Here is a 12,422-nt window from a genome sequence, read left to right on the forward strand (position 1 = left end):
ATACGTACTCTGAAGTCTTGAACTCCAAAACCTGGTTAACAGAAACTATTTACAAAATTTCCAAAAATTATTTACAAAAAAATGCAACCTTTTTTCCGTTGGTATGTTTGATTTTAAGCAGGTCTCACACGAATCACAACATAAGATCGACGGACGAAACACAAAAGCTTGTTAAACCAAAATAATAGGAATAAATAATAACTTTAGATTATAGAAATGTTTAATATGTACGAACTATATAGAGCTGTAATCTATAACAAAATAAAAAACACTATACAGAGAGATTAGTTTTGGCTCAATATAATTATAACCTCACGTACTTTGATATGAAGTAACTTTTGATTTTTACTACTATGTACACTTTCTACTCTTTTCTATAAACCAAAAGAAATCAGATGGAAGAAACATATATTTATCTCCTACAATCAAAATTAGATGTGATTATGTGAACCATATCAACTTTTCACTTTTCATTTATTCTAGAAATGCTGTGTATTTTGTTAATTAAAAATATGTTCATAAAGTAAAGAAGCTAAGGCGATGATCATCCCAATATCATTTTCACGTCTTTTAGATTATACTATGTAGTTAATAAAAGAGAAAATCATTACTAATAAATTAAAGGGAATAAAATTGACCAATCAACTGATCAATTTTATAGTAATACTATATGATTACAAGCCTGTCGAAGGAATAACTAAATTCTCGATCTCTCCAATAGCTACTACCCGTGACCATAGTTTGGCATGTTCGACATTAATTTTTAATATCCGCATATAATAAAAGATGGCACTAATATATACACGAAACTATTATATGTTATTTAATCAGCAAAAGGATCAAAGTAGTAGTATGATCACGTACAAACGCACATATATATCTTATAATAGGAATCAAGGAAATGTATTAACCGAAAGAGAAATAACAACGATGATTTTTGTCGTTAATAACACCATTATTGGATCTTAACTCTAACAATTATTTTACACTGTTCATATTTCATATTGGACATTGCTTTCTCTTCAAATTTGCAAAGTTTTAATTGGCCGCACTATATTTATCTGAAATATTTTCAAGTAAGACAAAGTTAAATTATGACTTTTTTAATTTATTTTTTTGCACACTATGAAAATTTAACTTTTTGATGATAAATCTGTGCTAAACCATTTAATAAAGCCTAACGTTGAAACCATACGATTGAGATATTTTCATATTTTAAACCCTAAAACAAATCCAAGCTACAATAGTCTATCTGTCCATCTTGTAAGTTGTAACATCTATTATACGGAATGAATTAATAAGTCCAACCATTAATTGAGAGTACTAAAAATATTATCATATGAAAATGAAGTCACAATTTTGTCTTCGTGTGAGAGATTATGTGATGTTTAAGAAATAATGAGAAAATAAGACTGCCCCGTGACCAAGGGATAATGATATGTTCACATGGACAAGCGTGAAGGAATAAAGAACAATGATTCCATTTTAGATGTGGTTGATTAAGTATATTTGCCAAGGGTGTCGAATACTAACACAAATAGATGTTTAATAATTTTGAGAAAATAACATAACTTTGCTTTTTATCAAAAAAAAAAAAAAAAACAAATAACTACTAACTCTGCTTATAACTCGGTGCCTATAATAGTAACTATGGAATAATTGTTCTTTACTATCGTAATAATAGCTGGTACGGATAAATTGTTGAAAATTATTCGAAACTTAATAGAATGTATGATCGGCTTTAAATTTCTTAGTAATAATAAATGCAAAAAAAATATATATAGAAATGTGTATATATATTCAAATTAGACAACTACAAATGTTTTTAAATAATAGTAGTAGATAACCACATGCATGTAAGAATAAAAAGCATGATAATATTAGTGGTTAGTTAATTATATATATATAGAAGCATATTATAACATGAAAGTGACTTCGAAGTGAGCGGTTTGGTATGAAGACTAAAGAGATAAGACATGAGACATTTTTCTGGTTATGTGCGAAGCTAGATTTCATATATATCACTTTTAAATGGGATGCAAAATAAATTAGTGAACTTACTTGTTGAGTTTTAGATAATACTATTTTAATTTTTAGATGAAGATTGAGAAAGTCTTACAGGTCGTGTGATAAGGGTGGTGTGGAGGTTTATGTAGAAACTAGAGAAGGATTTGGGGAAAAAGGGGAAAAACTCTTTATTATTGTGTGTGTTTAATCTCTAGAGAATTGATACAATATATAGAGGCTAACTTATGTTTAACCTAATTAGAATAGGAAACAGATAAACATGATTAAATAAATATTCTAAATCTCTTAATCCTTATCACACTTCTAAAATATTCTTCGACTTGGGCTTCACGGGTTCACTTTAATAACGGACTTTGACGGTTCATAATAGTTGGTCCGCAAGATACACATCTTGCTCCCCAAGATATCTCCAATAGTTTACATTAGACCAAGAGACTCGCCAATAAGGTAACACTTTGTTCAAAAGCAACAAAAAAATTTGATCGAGTAATGCACTTGCAATAGTTTCTTGTGTACCAAATTGGTTAAGGCTTTGGTTAACTAAAAACCAACTATGTATGTCTATTGGTGGCAAACGATAAACCAGCTATGTGTACCACTAATCATCAATAAAAGCTTTACGTTGAGGAAAAATGAAGAAGAACTATTTGGTATTTAACGTGGTGGAGGCATGAGGAAGTATCACGGACCAACGATTTCAGGGCCTTGTTTTGTTTCAACATAATTCGGCCTTAATTTCTTTGGGTCAAGTCCATTCACTCTAAATACTTTATGACTTGAGTCTTTGACGTGGTGCAATTGTACAAAAGATGGTTCTAACTTCTAACTCCTACAACGCAAATATATCCATATTTTCAACAAAAGATTATCCTATAACAAGGCATTACGAAATATAGTTGTTTGTATGGCCTAATTTCAAGAACCGACTTCTCTATTGTTTCATTGGTCATCGAGTTTAATCGCTATACGTGACTTGATATTTCAAAGTCTTTCATCGCTATACATGTTTTGAGGTTAGCCTTGGGTTGAAATTCGATGGCTGTCCACGCAACTCTAGCTATCTCGCGTTTGTTAGCGTTGCTACTTAATGTTTGAGTTTCTTTTGCTGCCTTGGTTCACATCATCCATTGCCTTTTGCTCTCATTCTTCAGCTAGATATTGTATTTGTAGTGTAACTTCAATATTATTTTTGCTCTCTTTCTTTAACTAGTTTGGTATTCATCTAGCCACTATCCATCTGTCAAGTCATTTATATTTACGTGACAGCGGAAACTATAAGATTAATAAATCTTAGACTAAAGCTCTAAAAGAAAAAAAAAAAAAAAAAAAAGTCTAACTATATCCTTACAAAATTGCATCAAGTTATATGTGTTCGTCATCTTTCATAGCATAAATCAAACTGGGAAAACAAAGAAATCAAATTGAGAGAGTCTAGAAATAGGTATGGCAAGATCGAACGTAAGAGGTTAGACAAAGGTTACGATGTTACCAAATTTTTGATCAAAAATCTTTGGATCACATTTAATCTGTTCATTAATTTAGGAAGTTGAGAAGTCTATAGTGACTTTGTCGTCGTTGGTAATCAATATCATGACTTTCTCTCACCACGTACGTACGTTCTTGTCATGCTCAAATCTCGATTCTAGTTCAGTAACAACTAGCAAGTCACATACGCACCACAATGGATACGGGAATCGATCAAGTACCGTAACTAACAAGTCACCTACGACGGACCATAGTTACATGATTTCATAAATTAACTAAAAATAGTAAGTAATTAATTTTCCCATGCAAATCCTTCAAATAACATTAAATGCAATTTTTTAATTTAAATTAAAACAATCATATAAACTTCAGTCGTAAATATATTTGAGTTTCTATAAATGTAAGCTTAGATAAAGCTTACATTGAGTTATTATAATTCATTATCTGATCTTTTCTATCGTTGCACACAAAAATAAAATAAAGTAATAACATCTCTAAATCCATCCATCATCCATGGATAGAAGATTAGCGTGGGTCACACAGTCCATTGATGCCTTGTATTCTTTAATAGATAAAGATCCTTTTATACTACAAAAGATTGAAGCATCGTCACCGTATGTGCATACGCCGCTTCATGAAGCATCAATGTTTGGGAAAACACTTATGGCCATGGAATTGATGGTGTTGATGCCATCGTTTACGTATAAACTAAATACACGTGGATACAGTCCATTGCACCTTGCCGTGGAGAACAATCAAGTCGAGATAGCACTAGAGCTAGTCAAGTTCGATCCCAATCTTGTTCGTCTTCGTGGCAGAGGAGGTATATTTCCTGAATAATAATTCTAGACCAGCTATGTTCTTTAGATCGAACTCCATATATATATATATATATATATGGTCCCCATTCATATATAGTTTGTAGATAGGCAACGTCTAACATTAATGATATTTTGTTCAATTTCGAAACAGGTGTGACACCACTACATCTTGTAGTGGAGAAAGGTGGAGCCGATCTCCTCACGGAGTTTCTCATGGCTTGTCCCAAGAGCATTCTGGACGAGAACGTAAGCGGTGAAACGGCTCTACACATGGCGGTCTTGAATGGAAGATATGAAGAGCTCAAAGTGCTTACCGGATGGTTGGAAAGAATGCGCCAAAAGGGGGCCTCGTCTATGGAGAGAGACATTTTAAACAGGAAAGATCGTGAGGGCAACACCGCCTTGCACTTCGCGGCGTATCAGAATAAACATCAGGTGTGTTTTTAAATATTCTTCTCTTATATATGTTGTACTTTGAAAATTAAAGGCATGATATATATATATAGGAGTATTTCTGTTATTAAACCAAAACAACACAATATGATTTGATAACTCACTTGTTAGTTTTATACATCATATACATTAAGGTTTGTAACTTTTTGGTGCATGGAAATTATGTTTTGGACAGGCAGTAAAACCTCTGTTGGAATGCCTCTCGCTTGACCGGAACATACAGAACAAAGATGGTTTAACATCTCTTGACATACTTCGAGCCAACGGTCGCTACATGGACAAAACCACTGAAAAACTAATAAAAAGTTGCGGCGGAAAGAGCAAAGCTGCTCTACCCAAAGTCAAGAAACCGAGTGAATATTTGAGATCACCGGTCACGTTCTGGGAATATTGTTCCATCCAAATTACTCGTTACAAAAGCGGCATATCAGACGGAACCAGAAACGCGCTTCAGGTGATAATCATACTCATCACCACGGCTACGTATACAACAGCTTTGCAGCCACCAAGATGCGAAAATAAAGAAGATTCAGGTTCTTATGATGAAACATGTCTAGTACTTTGGGGATTCAATACGGTATCTTTTTTTTTCTCCATGTTTTTGAATTTTATTCTCTTACCACCTGGTAGAGAGTACACTTGGTTCTATATCTTGATCGCAACCCCTCTCTGCTGCTCTTACGGGATAGCAATGATGTTGAACGGCGAGACAACAGCATACTTTCCAATACTTCTCGTGGTTGCGACCATTGTTGGATTTTTTTGTTATTTGATTTTCGTATTCTTGAAGTGGAAATTATCTATCCAGCTGAGGACAATAAAGCCCAAAAGCCAGATGATTTTGGAAGGTTTATCGACAATAATTTAATTAAAGCCTTTTTTTTACCCGCATATGTGAAAATTGAAAAACGATCTGTTATTCATATTGTTTACCAAATCCATTGATTAGAATATGTAATCGTTATTAAGATATAAGCAGGAATGTTTTATATTGTCGTGGAGAGCTTTGATCACGTTTGTTATTTGCCAGCATATTGGCTTTGCCATTCAATGTCATATTATTGATTCTTTTCCTTACCTATGTCTTTTTTCCAATAAAAATGCATTAAATATATATTAAAAAATTCAATGTTTGTGATACCCGATAAAATTAAAAAATTAAAATCAATTTTATGATACAGAGAAAGTATTGTTTTTGTGGAACATGTAGACATCATCATCATATGATTTGGCTGCCAATAACAAGAACAGAAAAAAAAAAATTCATTTCTTTTTTACTTCGATTAGAACATCATTATTAAGAATATCTTAGAGGTAAGATTTGCTTAAGAAAGTAACTTATAGATTTCGGTGGATCATATTAATACACACTTGATAATATCGTCCATCATGTTGACTGTTTCCATATCATCGTTGCAACGTTGATTTGTCATGTTCTTTTCTCATTTTTAGTTTTGAAACGTGAGGGTAGCAACTTATTTCTACTTTCACAATTTGGATTATATGAGAAGCGGATGAGTTTTCGCAAAATCTCCTTATATATGGTTCTTCTTAATTAAGCCTCTACTTGAAACTACTTGTAATAGTTTCTTGGTACTATAGATAGCAAACTACATACTATAAATAATGGACAATATACCATCGCATTTAGTTAACTGCAATACAATATAATCACATTCCATCACAAACAAAATCATGGTTTTCTCTAATGGCATCTTTTATAGTTTGTTCATGTTCTACGTTCTTGCAACTCTTTTTTTTCCTGAGTCGGTGTCATCATCATCATCATCAGCCCTCTCAAATGCTGCATCGGGAGAGCTAAATTCGAGACGCTTGATTATGTTTAAAAAAAAAACTGTTAGAATCGTTAATTCATTGTCTGGCAAACATGTTTTGAATGTAACCTGCTCATCTACAGAAGATAATTTGGGGTTACAACGTATTCCGTGGGGTCAAAGTTGGGAGTTTAAATTTAGAGTAAACTGGAAAAGGACTACAAAGTTTACTTGCGATTTTACGTGGCATAAAGGTGGATTTCACAAGTTTCCTATATTTCTAAACAGTAGAGACAGTGAAACCAAAGGGTGCAGCGTATGTATTTGGGAGGTCAGAGCAAAAGAAAATGAAAAACCGATTTGTCGTATAAGAAGAGATAAAGGACCTGCTTGGTGTTTTGATTGGGCAAAATAAACTCAAAAATAGTTATATAAAAGAAAAGAAGCTAAGTATTATATCTATATCTATCTCAATTCTCATGTACTGTATATTGTATGTAATTTTTAAGATATTTTGCTTTTGTTTCATTTTATCATAAATCTAATTTTGTTATGCTTATTCAATATTCAATACTAAATATAGATATTCCATAGTATTTTGATATTTTTGTGAGCAGTTGAATATTTTAAAATTACAATGTTAATAATATTACGAAAAACGTCTTATAATCAAATCTTTTCACATATCAAAAATAGCGGCTCAACTTTCATAAAGAAAAATATACAGAAAAAATTAAAAGAATAGCTAGATATCAGTAATTCACCCATCAATCTGTAACGTCCCGACCACCTTCTTTCCAGTGGGTCTCATGTTCACCACTAGCTCATGGGCCTAGATCTCTTAGTGGACCTCACGTCTTCTCACTAGGCCGATGAGCCCATCAATGTCCGACGGCCGGTTTGCAACGTTCAGGAGGCTTAATGACTTGTTTACCGACCCTACAAACCACCACATGATCTTTTCCTGTATTTTGGTCTTACTCACACAGTTCCGACAACTTGTTCCCGAAAGGTCACCCATCTTTTGACTACTCCAGCATAAGCATACTTTACTGTGGAGTTCTCTTAAGACCCTTGACCGAAAAAATAAATGCACTTTGATGACATAGCTGACCAAATTAATTCATTTAAACCCCTCCGCAAACTGGAATCTCATACAATCGAACAATTTTATAACGATGATTAATTTTCAATGATAATTATCATATTACTAAAAGCCTGTCCAAGGAATAACTAAATTCTCGATCTCTCCTATAGCCTACATTAGCATGTTCGACCTTGTTTTATAAATTATAATCTGAATATAACAAAAGATACCACTAAATAATACACGAAACTATATCATTCAATACTACAAATGACAGAAAGGTATTATCGGAAAGAGAAATAACAACGATGGCTTTATCGTTAAATATGGTTTCTGTATAACAGTTTTGTTGTTGGATGAACAAACAATGTAGGAGGGGTTGAGCCTGAATGATTTCATAATGGCGGCCAAGATATCAAGACTTCTGATCTTTCCCGTAGGAAAAGAGCTTGGGCATGACCTTCCTTATTTCATTTTTGTTTCTAACATTTTTCTTTGATTAATATGTAATTTATGTGATGTATTCTTCTTCCTCTACTTGTTCATTTCATAAGGACAGATGAAAATGCTTAAAGAAACTGAACTTTATTATTATTAGATCATTGTTTCTTTCTTTTTGCTGTTGTTGTTCAAACCCAACAACATTCTGGGACTAACACAAATAATGTCTCACATATGACATAACATAGCTACTTGTTGCATTCTAGAGTGCGGTGGTTGGAGGAGCAGCGTTTTTCATGCACTGTTGTTTTAGCATAGGTGGGAAAAACGGGTTGAATGGAAGGTTGGGTGTGCAGTTAGCTTCAGCGTCTAGGAAAGCTTTACAACAAGCTGGACCAACGGTCCAAATTTTTCCGGTCATGACGGCTTGTCTGATCTCTGCCAAGCATCCTGGCAAATCCATAACTGTCGACCAGCACTTGGTCAGGTCAGGCATCCCCGGCATACCGGGACTCGGTTGGAACGGATTTGGAAAAGGGAACTGGATAGGGGGAAACTGCGGTAACTGAGCATTAACCGAGGCTGTGATGCATAGGATAACCACTAGGAGAGGAAACACACTCTTGATCGACATGATGGGATTATATACAACAAGAGAATTAGAAGACTTGAGAGAAGTTTCAATATATAGTACTAGATGATTTGTAGTTTGGTTTTTGTTTGATGAATTTATGTATGGCAATGTGGTCAAATTTATATGAAAGTTATGGAATAGTAGGAGCGGATACAAATTAGGATTGCGAAACGTATACTAGTTAACATTTTAATCAATTTGGAAAGAAATCAAATACAATCAAAACGTTTGATTTATGGAGTAATTAGACACATTGAATCTGATAGTTATATATATATCAAGCACTTTGAGCAAGACAGTAAAGAAAAATATTTTTTTCCTAACCAGTCTCGCTTTGGTTAGAAATAGATAGGAGAAGACAACTGTAGATGACAGTAGGGAAACCATTAGCAAATTTTCTAAAAAGCATTAATCAGGATTTGCTAATGTACGTATATTTGGTTATAACATGGTCATTGGTGATAAACCAAATGTTTGCAAGATTGACTTACAAAATTTATTTTCGAAAGAGATCTCGTGGCGTAATGCAGGTTTTCATCTAGTTCTTTAACGTAATAAATAGAAGTGCGTAATCCAAGAAGTTAGATTAATTTCTGAGACTTTACAGTTTATTATTTTTAAAACAAGATTAATATATTTGATTTTATTCTTAAAAATCGTGAAGGCTCGTACATATATTGGTATAATTCAAAAATTTGGGGATTTGTCTTAGTTAATTAGTTTAGAAGATCGACTTCAACCACCAAATTTTGTTTTATGGATATATAAATATCCATATACTACTAATTTGTTAATTAAAACAAGAACCATATACTACTAAAGATTACCAGCTCATTTGTTCAATAATGACAAATTAAGTTTTTTTCTAATAATCAATCCCTTATCTCTTAATGAAAACCCTATAAATAGACACTAAACACTTAACATATCTCTCCACCCATCTCCAACAAGCTTAAACGCACTACTACTTCTTGAGCCTTTTCCACTCCACTCCACAAAATGGCTCCAAGAACCTCCCTTGCTCTTTTCCTTTCTCTCAACCTCCTCTTCTTCACTTACACCTCTGCGACATGTTACAAGTGCCTCCCCACCCCAACTACCCCGACCATCCCGACCATCCCGACAACCCCGACCACCCCGACTACCCCGACCACCCCAAGCACAGGTACTTGTCCTAGAGATGCCCTACAGCTCGGTGTTTGCGCTAATGTGCTCAAGCTAGTGGACCTAAAATTGGGAAACCCACCCGTTAAGCCATGCTGCTCTCTTATCCAAGGCTTGGCTGACCTTGAGGCTGCGGTCTGCCTTTGCACTGCTCTCAAGGTTAACATTCTTGGAATCAACCTTAACCTTCCCATCGATCTCAGCGTTCTCCTCAATGTTTGCAGTAGAAAAGCTCCAAAGAACTTCCAGTGCGCTTAAGTTTAAAACATAGCTACTAAATAAATGATTCATACAGTTTATGAATTTTTGAACCTATTTTCTTATCAAGCTATATTTTTCTTGTTGTAATTTCCCCGTATTGTTTATGATGAACGTACTCTCCCATGCAATAATGGGTAATGCATGGGTTTGTGTGTGCATGTACTTCTTTGCTTTGTTGTTCCTCCATCTCTTCTTTAATTTGTAAGTGTATTTTTTGAATTTGATTAATAAAAGTATTAATCGATGTCGTTGTCTATATTGCAATCTTCGGTGTCAGCATTAAGACATGCATGTACTGAAGTACATCCGACCATTTTGACAAAAGGCAACATACAGTATTTTGGCAAGAATTGTGTGGAAGTTCCTGAGAATTAGATTTTTGGTCATGCACACGTGTATTTAGGAGTATTCATATTAAGAAGAATATACAAACAGTATTCAGCGATTAATTAATTCTTCATCAAAAAGCCATGCATGGTCTACAGCGTCAATAGCAACATTATTGATATGGTCTATAAGAAGGTAACTTGATATTGGTGATACCATAAAAAGTTATAATTAAACTTTGTTAACAGGCCGGTCCAATGTTTCCTTTTCTTGGATGCCTTACACACAACTAAGAAACTAAGCGGGTTAAGTCAGCTCTCACAGTAAGATCGAATAGTACCATTATTGATGGTCTTTTACACAATTCTTAGCATAAAATTTTCTTAAAAAATCACGAAGAAAAATGGCCTAACTAAATCCAAAAGCTGGTTAAACTTCAAATAAATAAGAGTAAATAAATTTTAGAATACACAGATTTTATATGAACGATATATAGCTGTAGAGAGTTTGAATTATGATCTTTCATATATTTATACATGATATATATATATATATATGTATAGATGTTATAATTTTTATAATCAAAATTAATCATTGTTATTTAAAGAATGAGACATTTATTTTTCAATGAGGGATTTTTGACATAAATAATGACTTCCTAACTATATATCTTCACAAAATTTCATTATAACTTTTTTTTAGCTCAATGCAATAAGATCGGTTTCATGTAGTTTTCATTTTTAAAACTAAAAAATCATTTTCTTTCATTTTTAACTTCTGCCCTGATGAGAATTCAAAAGACATACCAATACTCTAGATAGTTTGTATATGTCAATTAAACTTTTGGCCAGTTTGAATTTTTATGTGTTAACAAATATTATGAAGTGTGAACTATGTTTTTTCTGTAGCAAAAAATAATTATGAAAACCTAAGCATCAGAATTTACGTGGTATTATCTTTGGACATCCATATATGTCGGGTCAACTTTCAAAAACAAAAAGATACAGCAAAAGTTCAACTTTGATCATTGATTTTATGCCATTACTATAAGTCTATATGTCTGTATGTAGTCTTTACAATTATATTTTGTTTTATTCCTTTCGTAAGATCATTTCCAATATCATCTTATTATATATAATTTTTTTAATTCAAAATAGAACATAGAGTTAATCTTTAATGCACGACTCTATATATTTACTCTATAATAGTGTAGCCGAAAGATTTAAGATGAAACATGCATATATTAATCTTCTGTAAATCATATGGTGACATATAAATAATTATGTTCATTAAGAGTTAACGTCGTGCCTAAGTGCTTTAATTTTAAAATATTGTATTCGTACAAACTTTATTTAGAAATACTATTGCATTGTCGCTAATTAAAGAGAAATAGTGAAATACCTTATATTAAAAAAGTATAATAAGAAATAAAGAATAAAATTGACCAATCAATTCTATAGTAAAGAACGATTTGGCATGATGATTATCATATTATTACAAGCCTGTCGAAGGAATAACTAAATTCTCGATCTCCCGTATAGCTATTACCCCTGAACCATACATTAGCATGTTCGACCTTATTTATATATAATCCGAGTATAACAGATGATACCACTAATACAGGAAACTATATGTTATTTATTCAGCAAAATGATTAAAATAATATGATCTCGCACATATATATCAGTCAATATGAATCATAGAAACTAATATACTGTCCGACAAAGAAATAACGACGATGATCTTGTCGTTATAACACCTTAATCTATCTATATATATAAAGTTAATTTTTTCTCTCTTCTCCTTAAGCCACATCATCATCCACCTCATTTTATTATTTAATTTTAAAAATTAATTATACCATTTTATCATTTAATTTTAATATTTAAACCTATGTAAATAAGTTTTTCCAAAATGAATATGAAAGGTCTTTTTATATATTATAT

General features: G+C 32.7%; 3 protein-coding genes across 3 annotated transcripts; 2 read left to right on the forward strand and 1 right to left on the reverse strand.

The window, feature by feature from the left end:
- The first annotated feature begins 4,026 nt into the window (after positions 1-4,026).
- On the forward strand, positions 4,027-5,655 carry LOC17882287 (ankyrin repeat-containing protein BDA1). Its single transcript, XM_006289644.1, has 3 exons — positions 4,027-4,336; positions 4,486-4,769; positions 4,963-5,655. The coding sequence occupies exons 1-3, from the start codon at positions 4,027-4,029 to the stop codon at positions 5,653-5,655; spliced, it is 1,287 nt and encodes a 428-aa protein (XP_006289706.1).
- A 2,697-nt stretch (positions 5,656-8,352) lies between these two features.
- LOC17884361 lies at positions 8,353-8,781 on the reverse strand. Its single transcript, XM_006289106.2, has one exon. The coding sequence runs from the start codon at positions 8,722-8,724 to the stop codon at positions 8,353-8,355; it is 372 nt and encodes a 123-aa protein (XP_006289168.1). The 5' UTR covers positions 8,725-8,781.
- A 920-nt stretch (positions 8,782-9,701) lies between these two features.
- LOC17884400 (putative lipid-binding protein AIR1) lies at positions 9,702-10,352 on the forward strand. Its single transcript, XM_006289622.2, has one exon. The coding sequence runs from the start codon at positions 9,724-9,726 to the stop codon at positions 10,144-10,146; it is 423 nt and encodes a 140-aa protein (XP_006289684.1). The 5' UTR covers positions 9,702-9,723; the 3' UTR covers positions 10,147-10,352.
- Positions 10,353-12,422: the final 2,070 nt, after the last annotated feature.

Source organism: Capsella rubella, unplaced genomic scaffold, assembly GCF_000375325.1.
Source record: "Capsella rubella cultivar Monte Gargano unplaced genomic scaffold, Caprub1_0 scaffold_6, whole genome shotgun sequence".
NCBI classification, from domain to species: domain Eukaryota; kingdom Viridiplantae; phylum Streptophyta; class Magnoliopsida; order Brassicales; family Brassicaceae; genus Capsella; species Capsella rubella.

Bases quoted from the DNA above. Each gene is read 5' to 3' on its own strand.
- LOC17884400 (XM_006289622.2), top strand. From the start codon at position 9,724: ATGGCTCCAAGAACCTCCCTTGCTCTTTTCCTTTCTCTCAACCTCCTC.
- LOC17884361 (XM_006289106.2), bottom strand. From the start codon at position 8,724: ATGTCGATCAAGAGTGTGTTTCCTCTCCTAGTGGTTATCCTATGCATC.
- LOC17882287 (XM_006289644.1), top strand. From the start codon at position 4,027: ATGGATAGAAGATTAGCGTGGGTCACACAGTCCATTGATGCCTTGTAT. The intron at 4,337-4,485 runs GTATATTTCCTG...ATTTCGAAACAG, and splicing joins TCGTCTTCGTGGCAGAGGAG to GTGTGACACCACTACATCTT. The intron at 4,770-4,962 runs GTGTGTTTTTAA...TGTTTTGGACAG, and splicing joins CGTATCAGAATAAACATCAG to GCAGTAAAACCTCTGTTGGA.